Below are 18,275 nucleotides of genomic sequence, written 5' to 3' on the forward strand. Positions count from 1 at the left end.
TTGCAGACTTACATTGTTACATTTCTGCAATAAAATGAAAATTTAACAGCAGAAAGTCACTTGAGTGCTTCTTTAAAAAACGCCATTATTTAAATATGTATTTACACATATAATACATACATACATACATACATACATACAGTACATGATCTGGTCATCACCGAAGAATAGATGTGGATCAGGATAATTTTATTTAGAAAGCAGAAAAAAATAATTTCTGAATATCTTGATCTGCCCATAACATTTATAGCATTATGAGATTATGAAATTTTGTTGCCATGTTTTCTAATTACTTTGAAGAGAGCTTCCTTCACTTCTCTGTTTCTCAAGCTATAGATCAGAGGATTGAGCATGGGAGTCAGGACAGTATAGAATATAGAAAATATTTTGTGTAGCTCTTTTAGTGTTTCCATTTCTGGAACTATATAGACAAGAAATATTGACCCATAGAAAAGTGTCACTACAATTAGATGGGATGAACATGTGGAAAAGGCTTTCTGTTGAGCTGTTTTAGAATTGATTTGCAAGACATTATGAAGAATACAGATATATGAGGCCACTGTTATGAGAAAGGGTGGCCCTGTTCCCATAATGCCTAAAATAAATGTAGCAAGCTTTACTAAGCGTGTATTGCTACATGAAATGTTTGCTACTGGATATATATCACAAAAGAAATGATCAACTTCATTGGGTCCACAGAAGGTAAGTTTCAGCAGAAAAGAGGTTATGATAGTGTTGGTCAAGAGGCCACTCATCCAAGATGTGAGGGCCAGTTGGAGGCAGAGCCTACCATTCATGAGAATGTTGTAATGTAGTGGTTTACATATTGCTAAATATCTATCATAAGACATCATTGCTAAAAGGTAGCATTCAGTGGCTGCAAAAAATCCAAAGAAATAGTATTGTATGATGCATCCATAGACTGATATAGATTGATCTCCACTTATAAAACTAGCCAGCATCCTGGGCAGGATAGTTGAAATGTAACACGTCTCCAAGCAAGACAAATTAACAAGGAAGAAATACATGGAGGTATGAAGATGCTGGTCAGTCACAACCAGTGAAACAATTAGGAGATTTCCAGCAATGGATAAAGTATAAACAGGAAGAAATAATATGAAGAGGATTATTCGCAGTTCAAGGAGATTGCCAAATCCCAGAAGGATAAATTCTGTAGTAGTTGATTGATTTTGTTCTTGTTGAAGAAAAGTAGAGCAATTCTGAAATAAAAATGAAAAATGATATTAATCTTGGTGGCCAGACTCTATTCTTCCTTTTTTCCTTAACTCCAGGCTCTAATATTTTCTCTGAAAATGTTTTGAACATTTAGTATATTATTCTCACTTGTTTCCATTAAATAATGAAGATTGGATATCATATATCTGGATAGCCTAGAATTTATTTTAATTTATTTTTTAATAGATCTTCTTTTTACAAAGATATATTGGGAACTTTTTTTAGAGCCCTGCCAACCAGAATGATTTAAGGAATTCAGGCAACAAATTGGCAAGTGAGAGCAATCATGTGTGTCACATCGTTTGGATTTTTTTCAGCATGAGTTCTGCAAATATATTTTTGTGTTTTGCAGGAAATTTTTGTTCAGTTGAAGAGAGCATTTGTTTCTGCAAAATAAATAAATCATCATAATTTCTTATCTATTTTCTTGAAAATTTTGAATTTAAAGAAGGCAACTTGCTCAGAGTTAGTGACTATAGAAAAGAGAGTAGTGGGAGTACTATGCCTCCCTTCTTTCCCAAAGATTAGAACTATTCTAAGACTAAGTTACCTTTAAATTTAAACTGTAAGCTCAGCTTCAAATAAGAAAGTTCAATTCCCTGTCACAATCAGCCTTACACTAAATGGAAATAATTAATTGTGATCCCTTTTACATTTTTTACAACTATACAACTGCATAGTTCTTAACCATTAGCTTTGTCTGGAAAGTTTTTTTTTCATAAGTTAAATATTTATAGGGTCAGATATTTATGTGGCTGTTATTTAATGTGTTACAAAGCAAGTTAGTTAAAACTTGTTCATTCCTCCCATTTTAAAACATTAACTTATATAATCAACAGTTCCAAAAATTGTAAAGGAATTAAATCACTTGCTGCTTCTTTTTTCCACCTCTTTTCATCAACTGCATTATCTATGAAAGCAAACTGCTTCTTTTTCTCCTTCTATCCTCCAGCACACAAATAAAAATCTCACAAGAGACATTTCTTTGTACAAATTTGTTACTGTATAATCACAATTGCATATTTGAAACTGTTGATATAGATCCAGATTCTAGAATTCTAAAGGGTGAAAATTAGAGAAGGTTACATAGGGAGATGGCCAAAACATAGATACCCCTTTCATCACTAATCCTTCTTCACTAAAAAAACAACAACACCTTTTCCTTATGCTACTTTTCTTTGAAGCAAACAGATATTGACATGTTAAATCTTGCTTGTTTCGTGTTCCATACACACTGAAATTTATCCCAGTCTATCCAATATCATTGTCTTCACAGCTGTTTACTGCCCTAAATAAATCAAACAACCCACCACCAATTTATCTATTTTTGTTTATGGATTTGTAAAGAATTATGACAAAAATCCTTTGGATTCCTTTGGATTTTTGTGAAATTGATGTGTTTGATCATCTTTCAAAAGCTTCTTTCTAATGACTTTTATTATGCATCAGTCAATTCTATAAATTAAATTTGCTTCATTTAAGAATATATTTTCCTTTGCCCTTTTGCTGCCAATCAGTCTCATTAAAAAGATTATTTTAAGATAAAGAGAAGAAGCATATATTAATTTTCTCTACAGAATTTGAAAGCTAGATGTTGCATTGTCCACAAGATGTGCAATTCTTTATTTTAAGGGAAAAAAAGAAAGGATTCTCATCAAAATTGGGACTTAGATGGAAAGTATCTTCTCTCCTTGATGTTCCTCTAGCCTAGAGCAGTAGCTCTGCTTCTGACAGTTTTGTATGATATGTAGAAGGGTACTGCATTACATACTCATCTGACCAGGTTCTAACTTCTAACTTTTTGCACCTGAATAACAATAGTGCAATTTTCTATAAATATGTGCCAAATACTAAGTCATACAGGCATTTTAATTTATGATTAGAACACAAAATGCTATTTTAGCAATTCCAAGTCTTCTAAAATTTGGGGGAGGAGAGATTTATCTTTTCTAATTTTTTGTCTTAAAAGGGAAATGAATGAACTTATTTATTTAGACTACCTCTTCATTTAAAAAGAAATCAAAATTTGACTTACAGATTTAGAAATTGAAAAGTCTCCTTGTCATTACAGATTTCAAAAATTTTACAAGCTATCCTTAAGATAATAGCTTCTTTTAAAAAACAACAACAACGTATTAAAATTTTGTTCTTAATTTGCATTTGAATTCAGGGAAGATATTTCATGAATTCCAGACTATTTTTGAGAAGTCTGAATTATGCCAGTGAGAAATATTTCTCAATCTTTGTATAATTTTTTCTCAACTCCATTTCTTTTGTAAACCCTTAAAATTACAAAGGTGGGGATGTTTGTTTTGCTAGTCAATGACTGAAATAAAACAACTGCCTGTCTGCAGAAGGAATAATAAATATTCTATGAATTTATACCATGTAATAGTTGGTTTTGTTTCTTTGCTTGTAGCATACTGATGTTATGTTCTGGATTTTTATTTTGCATGTTTTTTCTTTACAATACCTAGGAAATCTACTTTTATAAAAGTTCATTAAAGTAAGTGATACATTTATTGAAACTGTAAAAGTGTTCACAGAGTACTTTTACTTACAAAGAATATGCTACTCTTCAGTTATGACAAAAATAATAGTGATATTTTATACAACTATTGTCTGTCTGCATATTAACTATCAATTAAACATTTGATACTCCTCATAAAACTCAGATTATATAAATAAAATATATTCTGCTTTGAATACATAACACAGAATATGATGAACATGTAAAGATTTACCTCTGAACTGCTTAGATTCCTAGGTGGAATCTCGGTGGTGTTCCATTCATGTTCCATCCCAAAGATATATGTTTTGTATCTTTAAATCCAAATTTTATTTTTAAATGGTCTTAAAATCAGTTTTCCTTTCATGAACATACTTAATCATTCAATGATTATGCACACCTAATTCTCTAGATATATATTTGAAATTGCTTCAAAATAAAAGTCTATAATTTACTTTCTGTGTTAATTACAAAAAGCACAGCCGAATTTAGTTATCTTTGAGTTCCAGATAGGGCAAAGAGTGGAAAAAAATCTGGACCCTGGTATCTCATTCTCAATGAATAATTCTTGAGTGAAGATTTTGGTAACAATAACTTCAAGTATTCTACATCTATGACAATGATAAACAATGTTTGCTCAACTTAAGTCCATGCTTAAGTTCTTTCTCACACTGTAAATCAATCATTTGTATTTAATTACTTCAACACCAAAGTAACCCAGTAACAAACTAAAGGTTCTAAATTTTTGATATTGAAAAATCCTTCTACCTTCTAATAATTTAAAGCATATGAAATCAGTTGCTCTAGATGAGTTAAAGGGAAATTTATTTCATAATTAGGTTATTATCTCCTGATAAATTAGTTTGCAAACTAAAATGTCAGTTTGCAAGAAATTCTGGGAGTTCTGCCAAGCATCTCAAACTATTTTTAGTCTATTGAAATACCTGCAGTGGGAGATATTCTAAATCAAACAAGAGAAACAAAGCAATATTCAGACAAGAAAAGTTGCATGTCTACTTATTAGTATTATTATCATCGAATGTATTTGCCAAACAACCTGCAGGTCAAAGCAATTCTGACCTTAGGATGCTTTTAATTGGCTTTCCATATTATCATTATTTCCTTAAGGTATAAATTGTAATTATCCTTCAAGTTAACTTGACTGCTGGTGATTTCAAGTTAAATTTGACTTTTGGTGACTTTATGGAGTTAACCCCTTGGTGTTCTTGAAAACAGTACAAAAAATATTTTGGATTGTCTTCTTTCAGGATGTTTCTTAAATGCCTAATATTCACTGCAGGTTTGGGATTCCTGGCAGTTTTTCATTCATGGTTTAACATTTTTTGACTTTACTTTCTGAATTCAGATGAATCGTCTGTAATTTATAAATCACAATGCTTCATCTTGAAATATCAGATGAGAATTCTATCTTACTTTTGAAATATTTTTTATTGCTAGACAGGGAATAAAAACAAAACAAAATGGAAACAATCTGAAACAATCTGAAAACTATGAAATGTTTCACCTAAATCAACATGACATACAGTATTAAATTGTACAGAAGTTTTTAGTCCAATATCCATTAATTTAAACTTGCCAATGGTTAGGAATTAAAGAGTTTCAACCCAACTTCAGAAGATGCTATGGAGATTTTCAAAATTCTGAGACACCAAATAATTTTATGGCTCTTTACTACTCTTGGCCTTTCTTATGACTATAGTTCTGTGATTGTGAACCTATGGCACATGTGCCACAGGTGGCATGTGGAAGCATATTTGCTGACACACAAGCCATCAGCTCCAGTGCGCATGTACATGCCAGCCAGCTGATTTTCAGCCTTCCGGAGAGCCAGGAGAGGCTATTTTTTTGCCTTCTCAGGATTCAGGAAAGCCTCTGGAGCCTGGGGAGACCCCATGGGCCAACTGGAAGTTCAAGAATGATACATTTCTGGTTTCTGGAAGATGTCCGGGGGGGGCAGAGGGGGTATTTTTGCCCTGCCCAAGCTTCAGGAAAACCTCTGGAGCCTGGGGAGGGCAAAAACTCCACCCCAAAAATGGAGCATCCTACGCACATGCATGGGGTGAGGGTCACATGTGCATGTGCAGATGGTGTGGGGTGCGTTGAATTGTGGGTGTAGGCATGCACATACACAATAGTGTGCACGTACATAGTTTTGGCACTCCTTTAGAAAACTGTTCACCATCACTGCTATTGTTATTTTCAAAACGAAGGATGGTTGTCCTGATTAATAATGGGAGTAAATTAAGGGAGATGAGATAAGAATAATAAATGGCACTCAGCTTCTTACTTTAAAATAATTTTCTACAGCCTCATACTACAGCTGAAATAATTTGCACAACTATAATATTGGCTACATAAAATTAATTTGCAGATTAAATAGATCCAGCTTGAGAGAAGCTCCTCTAAATGTCAACATGAATAGCTGTGACCCAAAATTGATTTAAGATAGGTAATAGTAACTCACAGTTTTCATTATCTATAGATTATTAGAAGCTCTTTTTTCCAGTCTTTAGAATTTTCAAAACTTTCACCATCTAATTTTGAAGGCATATGCTCCATTGATTTTTAAGAGAAAAATATGACAAAGTTCAGATTGGTTTACGATATTTTTAAAAAATATCAAAGGAAATAAATATTTATACCCATATAATAATGATTTAAGTTGACATTGGAACGTTAAAATAGAATACAGAAAAAGCATCATACATCAACACTTAAAGCAAAATAGCAATATCTAGCAATTAAATTGAAATTTTAAAATAAAAAGTAAAATTCAGAAAAAAATCATAAAAATCAATGTAATAATTAAATATAAATCCCTAAATATTTGCATATTCATTTGATCATGTAATAATATATTGTAAAATATTAAATTTATATTTTTATAAATGAAATATATTTTTTTAAAAAATTGTCATTTAATTTGAAAAGTTTTATTCACATATCTACATATTTAGCTGCTATGCTTGCAAAAATAAACCTCAACCAGTCATAATAAAATGATACGAATTAATGAATTCATAATTTTTTAACATCATTGATAAAATTGTTTAATGGATTATCATTATTAAAAAACATTTTATTTTTTTTAAAAAACCCTTTGATCTATTGATATTTATGTGATATTCCAGTCCATGCCCAAACTATGTATTGTGCTGTTTCAAAATAATGAATTCCACGGGGTATTATAAATTTTCAAGGGAAACACAATAATGTCAAACTCTTGGATACTACTGATCTGTGTACCATAACTCTCAAACTATAACTACTACTTTTGCTCTAAGGGCTCCATGAAAAAATTACAAAATTAGTCAGGATGCTTTGAAACAAAATTGGGAGTCTCTGCTGTAAATAAATATCAGTAAATAGATTTAATCAAACATGATAGCATCTCATTCTATTTTGAGGTTGCTTAATGTCTAGAATACAATGACCAATATAGTTGAATCAAAACAATTGATTTAAAATTATTGTTCCAGACCATGCCCATATTTTCTAATATAACATTTTATCACCTATTTTTGAAGTGGAGTTTTTCTATGAAAACTTAAGTAGAATAGAATTTTAATGAAACTCCATATTACAATAATGAAACTCCATATTACAAATAGATCACATGTCTATTATGATTAATATGTCTATACACATATGTAGCCTTCTAACTACGCATATTTTTTTGTTTGGCCACTCATGAGATTCAGTATCAAAAGTAATCAATGTACGAGATCGCTTCCGGTCCCTGCAGGCAATGGACGTTTCGTCTGCTGCTTGTCTTCTCGGTGGGCTCCTTTTGGAGCACAGGAGACCTTGGAGGGGACTCCTGCCATTGGGACGGCTTGCTGGAGCCTCCCAGACTCGGCGGCAGCTGGCACGGGTTTTCCAGCCTTGCCCAGGAGCCGGGGAGCAGAAGAGGGGGTATGCTTGCCTCTTCGCCTAATGGATTCCGGAGGAAACAAGTTATTCAAAGGAAATGTGGCTGAAATGTTGGCTGTGGAGAATCCTTCCTAATCTTTTCAATTACTGGTAACGGATAAGCAGCAGGCTATCGTAAGTTTTTGTTCAATCTATTTTAAACCGAAGACTGGAGGGGGGATTTTTTCTTTTCAACTCCCTCCCCTCGGACAAAGCGGCATTCAAACTTTCTCTCTCCATTCCGGAATGGAGAGAGAACAAAGGCTGACTTACCACTCGAATTAACTATGTGAGAAAGACTAAAATCACAGTTGCAAGAGTGTTTGCTGAGCTGTTTTTTAAAAAAATTAAAACTTTTGCTCTTCTCCCTGTGGAAAGGAGGAGTCGAAATGGCTCCCCTCCGCTCTTGTTTTTGTACTTACAAATGAAGTCTGCTTTTTGAAACCACCCTGTGGAAAAAAGAAATGATTTCTGGCATCTTTTAATACCTCCCCGAGGGTGCTCCGTGTCAGGCCTGTAGTTCTGTTCCTTTTAGGATCTTTGGCCTGCCACACTTTTTATTAAATTCTTATGCTGTTTTGTTAGAGTAGTAGTTGGGAGGGGGGAATAGAAAGGAGTAGGATTGTGGAATGTATTGTTATGGATTTTCTTAGAAGCTCAAGGTCGTCTTTTGTCTCCGCACCTCGACACCTGGCCGGAAGCAGAGGGGTGTACATCCCAATGTGGAAGATAAAGATTGGACATGTGATGAATTATGGGGTGTGGGGATAGATGATGAACTTTCAACTGGGTGAACCCACAGGGTGTACATTAGAGTTGAAATTTCACAGCATAATGCCAACATGTCTGTCTTATTAAATTGGAGTTTTAAAGATAACTTTGCTTTGGACAATGATTTAATTCTGCATGATATTTGGAACGCTGACACTCTGGACCTCTTCTGCTTCGTGGACCTTCTGGATTTGATTATTTGGTTTTTCCCTTCTTCTTGTACCTTTGTGTCTTGGAACAGTGAAGAAGAACTGACTTTTTACTTTCGGATTTGCCTGTTGCCCTGGACCAGCCCGGCTGCGCCCCCTGGCAATGCCATTTTCTTTGCATAAGATTTACCATCTCTGAACTTAGACAATGGGACCTAAGAAACCCCCAACGGGCAAGTCACTTTTGGCCCGGCTTCAGCGGCTTCCAGTCCAAGTACCCAGCAGCCAAAGATTGCTTCAAACAGAAGCTGCTAGAGAGAGTTCAAAAAAACTTTCTGTTAACCAAATGTTTCAGGAAATTATGAGAGATCAAAACGAACTGAGGAAGGAAGTGGCAGACCTCAAAAATGAACTCAGAGGGGTACAACATAAGACAGCAGAGAATAAACAGAGAATTGTAGTACTTGAGGAAAGCGCAGCTGGGATGGAAGAAAGGGTTAAGGAGGTCCGAAAGGGAAATTTAGAACTGGAAAATTTTATGGCCAAAATAGAATTGGAAAGAATGTCTTTTTTTCTCAGGTTCCAGAACCTACCAGAGACAGAAAATGAAGATCTTAAAGATATTATGAGCACAATTTTAGCAGAATACCTTAAGAGAAACAAAGAGCAGATGTGGGGGGGATATGACCTGGTCTATAGAATCAATTCAGCATATGCCAGAATTCATAATGTTCCAAGAGAGGTACACATTAAATTTCTCAGGAGAACCATGAGAGACGAGGTACTAGGGGCCCAAAGGGAGGGACCTTTAAAATACCAAGACAAAGAAATTACCATTCTAAAGCAAATTCCAAAAAAGATCAGAGAAAAAAGGAGGAAGTACGCTTCCTTATCAAAGAAACTATATAATAGAGGAATTTGGTTCAGATGGTTATTGCCAGAAGGAATGTTGATTTTCTGGGAGGGAAGTCTAGTTAGAATTAAGACAGTGGACGAGGCAGAGGCCTTTATTAAAAAAACATATTTCCCTCCCAGAGGACGAAGATAGCAGAGGTGAGGGGGAAAGCAGCAATGTACAAGATATGGAGGGGTGTGCACAGCTCCACCCGGGAGCAGAGAGGAGGAAGCAATATCGAAAAGGCTCAGGTCACAAAAATAAAAATATCTGAAATATTATTGCAATTGTTGATATACTAGAAAGTGACAAAGAAAGAGATGATTGAACATGTTTTTGACATAAAGTAAGAATTCTGTTTATGCTATCCTTTACATGTTATTTTTAAAATTGTAAAAGTGTGAGATTTGGGGGGATTTCTACGGCCAACATGGGAGCTACTAAAATTTTCTATGTACCCTATTACCTTTTCCCTATAAATGTTTTTAAAAACCAAAAGCAATCAATGTACCAGCATAGCCCAATTTGTCTTTTATTGCATGTAAAAGACTTTCTTTCTCTGTATGTTGATTTCTAAATAAATCCATAGAAGTAAGTAGGAAGGTATTCAGCAATTGTTCATTCTGTATAAATTTCACCATCATTTTAGCTATTGTCTATCCACTGCAGGATGAAGGCCTCTTCCGCATGTTTCCAACCAATATGGTCCTGAGCTTTCTTTTACCAATTGCACCCACAATACTTGATGATGTCATTAATCCATCTTGTTTTAGATCTCTTTCATGGAAGCTTTTTATCAAGTTGGATCCATTCTATGACTGCTTTGGTCCCCCTCCCATCAGTTCTCCTTTCTATGTGACTAACCCATTCCCATTTCAATTCTTTTACTCTCTTAAGGATATTATATACTTTCATTTGTTCTCTAATACATGTGCAAATCTTTCTAGTCTTGCAATGCCAAGCATCTATCTTTCCATGGTTATTTCTGCCAACCACATTTAACATGCTGTTCAATTTCCCTTATAGTATCACCTACCTTTGAGATCCATTGGCCAAGCTATATGTAGTGGTCTACTATGATTATTTTTCTCCAGACATAAAAAAATTTTTTTTGTTGCATTTCTTAACGTAACCTGGCTCTTCTTCAGGTTTATTTTTAAGCCAATTGATCCTCCTGCATTGTGCAACTCTTGTTATGTGTCTTTGTAGTTCTTCTGGTCTTAAGAGAAGAGAACAACATAAGCTGAAAGTCTTACATGATTTAAATATGTGACATTGATTTTTATTCCATCTTTTGCCTAATCTAGTTTGTGAAATACTTCTTCAAGGCAGGCTGAGAAAAGGATACATGATAATATATTGCCTTGTTGTTATTACCACTTTAAGATCATTAATGCAAATTGTCACCATTGTTTTTTCATATATTGAATGTGGTAAATTTATATTAGCAATGTCTACACCTTGGTTGAGCAATGCATTACTTATAGATTGTTGGAATACTGAGTCAAATGCCTTTTTGTAGTCAATGAAAACCATGCACAGAGGCATGGTGTATTCACTGTGCCTTTCAATGACTTGCTGAAAAACCTAGATGTGCTGTAGCCATTTCTGAACCCTGCCTGCTCCTTTGGCTATGCATAGTTTAATATTCTCAATTCTTTTTGTTATTATCTTGCTGAAAACTTTGTGATGCTGGAAGAATATATAAATGATAAAATAAATAACCAATTTATGTCCTTAATTACCTCATGAAATTCTAGAAGACCCCTTGCTATATAGATTTCCTTTGACTAAAGTACCTTATATTGGTCTATCATCATTTCATATTCCAAAATGAGTAAACTAGATTTTCCTTAATAATTTTATAAATTGAAAAATGTCTAAATTGTTGATTCACTTGCAGCACATCAGGCAATAACATAGAAAAGTTACCTCAAATTGCCAAGATAACATTAACATATAAACATAATTTCTATTATGTTTGGCAAAGATCAACTAAACCTTTAGGTAGAGATGGTTCAACTGAAATTCCTGTATTGATCCAGGAGTTGGACTTAATTACCTGAATACCATTTTAACTTTATGACTCAATGGTCTTTTCAATTATTTTGTCACACTGACAAAAGTAACAGTAATGATAGGTGGATCAGTAAAGCTCTACAGAAAAAGAATTTGGGAAAAATCAATCAACAAAGTGAGAAACAAAAAGAAAAAGTATGGAGAGAACCAGAGACCTGGACGAGCAGAGTTAATCTGGAAGAGCAATTTTGGACATCTTTTAAAGAAATGGATCAAGAACAAGCATATGTTTTAGTATAGTTGCCAGATGGCACTAATACATTCATATGGTGTGATGACTTGCAAGTAGTTATCTCTGTACAAATAAAAGGATAATCATTAAATCGTGGATTTAGGAAAGACTCTGGATGACTTCTAGTGTAACCTCCGCCCAGGACAGGAAACCTCATATCATTCCAGACAAATATCATTTACCATCTTTAAAGTAATCAATGAGAAAGAAGGAACATTAACATCTCTGTAGACTTGGGAATTTGATTGAATCATACATGTTTTTCTGGAAGCCAAAGAGGAAACAACTCCCCAAGCTCATCTCTTCAGAGTATTTTGTTAAGGTTTAATTTCACAAACATACAGTCTTTGTTTGCTCAGAATCTCTTTATTTCACTTTCACAAATGAAATCTTCTGCTGGTGACTTCTGGATCAATAACAGACAGAGCAGTTCTCATTGTGTAAAAAATATTCTGTTTTCTCTAAATGATTTTACTAATTTTACAGCCAGTTTGGTAAGAGCAGAAGTACAGTGGATGGAATATCTTCCTTCCCTGGATATTTCAGTTCATCATAGGGCTTCTATCTCAATCTCATTTTTTCACCTGACCAATAAAAAGGTGACCTGATCTGTGAAAAAAGGCAAATAATTTATTTTATGGAACCTTCCTCAACTTATCTTTCAGATGTATTGGATTAACTGTCATAAAGCAACCATGTAAAACATATACATTATTTTAATGTAAAAAATAGAAGTAATTTAGCAGATGAAATCATGCTAAAATGGATCTCAGGACAAATCCTTTTCAGAATTAAGAAATTATATATAAATATAGAAGGCTATATAACTTTATTGCTTTCTATCATCTATCTATCTATCTATCTATCTATCTATCATCTATCTATCTATCATCTATCTATCTATCTATCTATCTATCTATCTATCTATCTATCTATCTATCTATCTATCTATCTATCTATCTATCTATCATCTATCTATATGAAACAGACATTGTAATCTCCAGAAATTTAAGATTTATTTCTCACTTAGCTTTTGTTAGCAACTGCTAACATCATCATAGTGTTAACGTCATTAAAGAGATGTCTGCTTTATACAATGTTAATTGATTTGGCTGTTATGCACATGCTAGGCTCATCCAACTGCCTCCCAACTGTAATAAACATTCCTTCCTCCTTTATCGAACATTCTTTCCTCCCTTATCCCTGCTGCTCATCCCCAGGAAACAACGCTGAGCTGTCTGACGTTGCTTTAAAGGTATTCTCTCTGGCTTCTTCCCACACCGCTTATTCTGTCTCTCAGGTACATCCAATATATTAATCAGCTTCATTTGTTGTTTTGATATATATATATTTGGTGTCTCATTGCTTGGTAAGTGAGTAGTAGGTCAATGTGCCTATTGATGGAGTTGTTATCAGAAAACCAGGCTTCTTTCAGTAAGTGTCCCCCTTTTGTTATATCATGGGCAACAATTTTTGCCTCTGGAAAATTGAACATGCGATTGTGTTCTTTCATAGGTGTCCAGATCTGAGAGCAGTGTTCTTTGCACTGGACAGCCAATTCATGTTCATGCATTCTAGTCTGTAGTTGCTTAGCTGTTTCCCCTACATAGTTACTTGCACAGTTTCTGTAGTTAATATAGTAAACCGCTGAGGATGCCTCCTGTTTGGTTAATGCTTCTTTTGGGTGCATCACTTTCATTCTCATGTTTGATTAGGTTTATGCACCACCTTGACCCCATGCGTTCAAAGGATGCGTGTAGCAGTTTTGGATACCCCCTGTATATATGATAGCACCCTCCACGTGGATGTTCCACTTTTACTCTCAGTGGGCTGTCAGACTCCGGGTGTAATACAGTGTCTGATAAAGTCTGTGGAATAACCATTGAGCATGCAGATCAGATAGAGATGTGCACGCTCTTTTGCTTTAGCCATCGCGTACTGCAGTAGTTAGTATCCTATTGAAAAATGCTTGGATGCAGTTGGGAGGCAGTTGGATGAGCCTAGCATGCACATAATGGCCAAATCGATTGATATTGAATAAGACAGACATCTATTTAATGACATTAACACTCTGGCAATGTTAGCAATTGCTAATGAAAGCTAAGTTAGAAATAAATCTTAAAGTTCTGGAGTTCCTGTTTCTTTTATAACTACACCTGGAACTCACATGTTTAGGACAATTCGATATATATATATATATAGGAATCAAGTTACCCAAAGTGCTGTACATAAGCATTGGTGGAATGATCTACTTATGTTTTACTAATATGAACATCCTGTTTGGATATAAATTGGTATGTAGGATATGATTTTGATCCATGCATGTGGGTGGGTGTGGGTGTAGCTTTTATGCTTTAGTCTTTTGCACACTGGACCAATTTGATGAGCATCATCAAAAAGCCATATTGCTTAATTTCAACTTACCATATTTTTCAGAGTATAAGTCGCAGCTTTTTCCCTCAAAAAAGAGGCTGAAAACTGGGTGCGTCTTATACACTGAATACAGAATTTTTTGCCTCCAGAAACCCTGCCCCCTTCACCAAAATGGCCATGCATAGCCTTTAGGAGGCTTTCAGAGTTAGCCTGGGGGCTGGGGAGGGCACAAATGATTGAAACAGAGCCATTTTTTGCTCAATTTCACACACACCCAGGAGCACTCTACACGCCTCCTAAAGGCTATTCATGCCCTTTTTTGAAAAACACGGGGCCATTTTGATGAAAAATGGGCCATTTTGGGGAGGTCTGAAAAATACTCTGAAAAATATAGTATTCTATTTGATAACACTTTGGGAAACAAACTATCATGTTTCCTAGAATCAGATTCTAAAAGAAAGTTATGGGAAATATGGATCAGAGCTAACTATAATGTCAGTTCAGAATTATCTGAACAGTTGAAATAAGGTGTATATGTATTGCAAAGAAGGGATGCAAAATGGTATTTCTTAAATCAGAAAATGGCACAGGATAAAAACTTTCAGTGGCTATCTAATGTCAAAATTTTCAGCAAATTTAAAGCAGCATTTGCAAGTCTTCCTGAGCCTATCCTGAAAAAACATTTTTTCTCATTATTTTCTAGAGTTGCTATGATATGCAGAAGATTCATTCAGTGCAGAGCACAGAGAAAGGAAACCAGTCATCCATCACAGAATTTCTTCTTGAGGGTTTTGGAAATATCCCAGAATTACAGCCTTATTTATCCTTGTTCTTCCTAATTATTTATCTTGCAACAGTCATTGGGAATCTCCTCATTATATTTTTAGTTGTAGCTGATCATTACCTTCACACTCCCATGTACTTCTTTCTGGCAAATTTGTCCTGCCTAGAGACCTGCTATAGTTCAATCATTTTGCCCCAAACATTGGCCAATTTGTTCAGTGGTCAGAAATCTATTTCTTTTACTAGATGCTTGACCCAATTTTATTTGTTTGGCTCTTGTGTTAGTATAGAGACATACCTCCTGGCGTCCATGTCCTATGACTGTTATCTGGCCATTTGTAAACCTTTGCTCTATGCAACTATTATGAATAAAAAACTGTGTTTTAAACTTATAGCTGCAACATGGGTAAGTTCTATAATGGGTAATGGTATTTTGATGTGTTTGGTGGCTCAATTATCCTTCTGTGGACCCAACATTATAGACCATTATTTCTGTGATTTCTTTCCAATAACAAATTTGTCATGTAGTGACACAAAATTGCTAGAACTTGTTACCTTCATATTGACTTTTCCTTTCACTATTGCACCTTTTCTACTCACTCTCATATCTTATTTTTGCATAATTGAAAACATTCTAAAGATATCTTCAATTTCTGAAAAGCGAAAGGCTTTCTCAAACTGTTCCTCTCATCTCATAGTGGTTGGAATATTTTATAGTACAGTAATCATCGTCTACATGCTGCCAAATATACCAATTTTGAGGCAACTCAATAAAGTTTTCTCTGTTTTCTATACATTATTGACACCTCTGATTAATCCTCTGATCTACAGCTTAAGAAACAAAGAAGTTCACAAAGCCTTCAAAAGATTGGGATGTAAAATAATACATTTTAAAGGTTTTTAGACAAATTAATACATGTCTTTCTCTAATCAATTGCTTTTTCATGTTGTTTCTACCGGTACACTGCTCACAAGGTTGTGCATGCATGCACGCTGTGCATGCATGTATTATCCACCATCCCTGTGACACCCAGCTGCTTGTTGGGGCTCACGCAGGTGCCACATGCTGTGTGCAAATGCGCAATTGGCCGGTTGCGGGCAGGTGGGCCAAACGAGACACCATACCGGTACACTGTCAGCTGCTCCTGGTTGTTACTGATATGGCCATACCGTATCATACCCAAAGGAACCCACCACTGGTGTGGTTGCCTATAAGCAGCTATAGGGGTGGAGTGGGAGGTTAACCCAAGAAACCTGATTTGAATGGCTACATGAGAATTGTTAATGCATTTAGTGTATTTTTTCCTGTTTCAAAATTATGTTTTATGCATTCAACAAGGATCTCCAAAACATGATGACATAATAAACATGTTAATTCTCACACAATCCTTTGTTGATTTATATTTGCATTTTCCATGCATAACGTGAATTCTTCAGATTCAGGGTTACTGCAGTATAGTGGAGACCTGTGCAGATAATGCTAAATCTAATTTTAGAGATCTAAATCCAGCTCTAACTTATCCTGAACTTTTGACCATGCTCTCAAAGATTGGATTTGAAATATAAAACACGTAGAGGTAGTAGGTTGGGAATTTTTTTTAAAAAAACCTTTATAATTTCTACTTGTTTTGTAAGTATCTTGTCTCTGAAACTACTTGTGTTTTGGGGTATAAGAACACTAAGGAAATTTTGACATGCTGTACTGTGCCAGACTTACTGAGACTTTTTACTGAGACTACTGAGAAATGTTTTTCTGTGTCCTTATTAAGTTAAATAAGTAAGATGTGCAAATGAAACAAACAAAATGTTAAAAAGTTATGATATTTATGTAGTTATTTACCAAGCACATCTAATTATATTAAAGTAACCAAAATATATTTACAATCCCAAGGCATGTCACAACTTTTGAGTACCCCCAGGGCCCGATTTAGATGAAAAGAGGCCCTAGGCTATTCCACTTATGGGGCCCTTTCACCTCCCATTTTTAAGTTTGTAAATTACATGAGAGATAATAAAATACATCATTACTGTGATATATATCAATATATTAAATGAAACATGTTGTAATTGGTACTAACCTTTATAAAAAAATGTGGCACGGATAATAAATAAAAATAAAAGGCCCCTCTTGATCTTGAGGACCTAGGCTGAAGCCTAGTTAGCCTATAGGAAAATCTGGCCCTGAGTACCCCTAATGTTTGGAATTTGAAATTTGAAAAAAATGGACATGCCCTAATTTTTGTGCACCCAATCAAAAATTCAGTTTCTTTAAGGATTTTGTTTTTAAAAAAGCAAGCCATTCAAAGAAGCTTGGGATCTTCTACAGTTTTTGTGACATCCTTCATCATCCAGTCAGATCTGAGGAAGCTTCTTGGATGAGAAGCAAAATGTCCAGTTGCCTCTTGAAAAAGCACCTTTGGGTTTGTGAACTACAGGAAATAAAAATGAATAATAAATAGAGTTGAAGACTGAGTAGATTCTATAACCCTAAATCAAATAATGTGAAGTGTTGAGCAATTCAGAGCCATTAAAAAAACAAATGGATGGGGAGAAAAATCAGAGAGCTGGAAGGAAGCATTTATGGTCAATCCTTAATCAATACAGGTCAATCCTTAATCAATACAGGCATCCAAAATTAATTATTCTAGTTACATATCCAAAATGAATTGTTCTATTTAGTCCCAGATCCATTAGAACATATCCAACTAAAGAGAGCTCATCCACAATCTTTATGGGCATCCTTACTATTTGTGATTGCAGAAATATTGCTAAAATGTTTTCTCCAATCTGGTATGCTTATGTGCTGTGCTGTATCTTTCATAATAAAGTAATGGTCAGGGATGGCAAAGTGGAAATACAAAATTACCTTGAAGGTTGGAAATTATGGAAATCTACTATACTATATTTTCACTATATGAACTTCTACATAAATGGATATTGGGAAACACAAAATAGATACAATTGAGCAAAAACAAAAGCAAGTAGGTTGGTGGTGGAGGGAAAATGAGACAGAGAGGAGAGGATAGTTCTTTATTTTTCCCTATAAATACACATTAGAGACAATTCATTATGCTGCCCATGAACTGCCTGACTCCTTTAAAAGAATAAACACTAACACTGGACAATTACATTTCTTGTTAGCAAAGAATCAAAACATGCATTTCTGATTCATATCACCCTGCAGACTGAATCTATTACATTCTAAAGTAAAATACAAATGTAAAAAAGAGAAAACTTGTATTCTTCTAAAATATCTCCATTATTTAGATGCATATTTACACAAATATATATTGAAGCATGCTGAGAAGTAATCTG

At 34.6% G+C, this 18,275-nt stretch overlaps 2 protein-coding genes across 2 annotated transcripts; one reads left to right on the plus strand and one right to left on the minus strand.

The window, feature by feature from the left end:
- Positions 1-260: 260 nt before the first annotated feature.
- LOC309401535 (olfactory receptor 10A7-like) lies at positions 261-13,509 on the minus strand (the record flags this gene model as incomplete). Its single annotated transcript, XM_081970605.1, has 2 exons — positions 261-1,220; positions 13,282-13,509. 2 exons carry the CDS (start codon positions 13,507-13,509, stop codon positions 261-263), a joined length of 1,188 nt encoding a protein of 395 aa, XP_081826731.1.
- Positions 13,510-14,892: 1,383 nt separating this feature from the next.
- On the plus strand, positions 14,893-16,213 carry LOC309401536 (olfactory receptor 6B1-like; the record flags this gene model as incomplete). Its single annotated transcript, XM_081970606.1, has 1 exon — positions 14,893-16,213. The coding sequence occupies one exon, from the start codon at positions 14,893-14,895 to the stop codon at positions 15,862-15,864; it is 972 nt and encodes a 323-aa protein (XP_081826732.1). The 3' UTR covers positions 15,865-16,213.
- Positions 16,214-18,275: the final 2,062 nt, after the last annotated feature.

This window comes from Natrix helvetica (assembly GCF_964273705.1).
Source record: "Natrix helvetica genome assembly, chromosome: Z".
Classification (NCBI taxonomy): Eukaryota; Metazoa; Chordata; class Lepidosauria; order Squamata; family Natricidae; genus Natrix; species Natrix helvetica.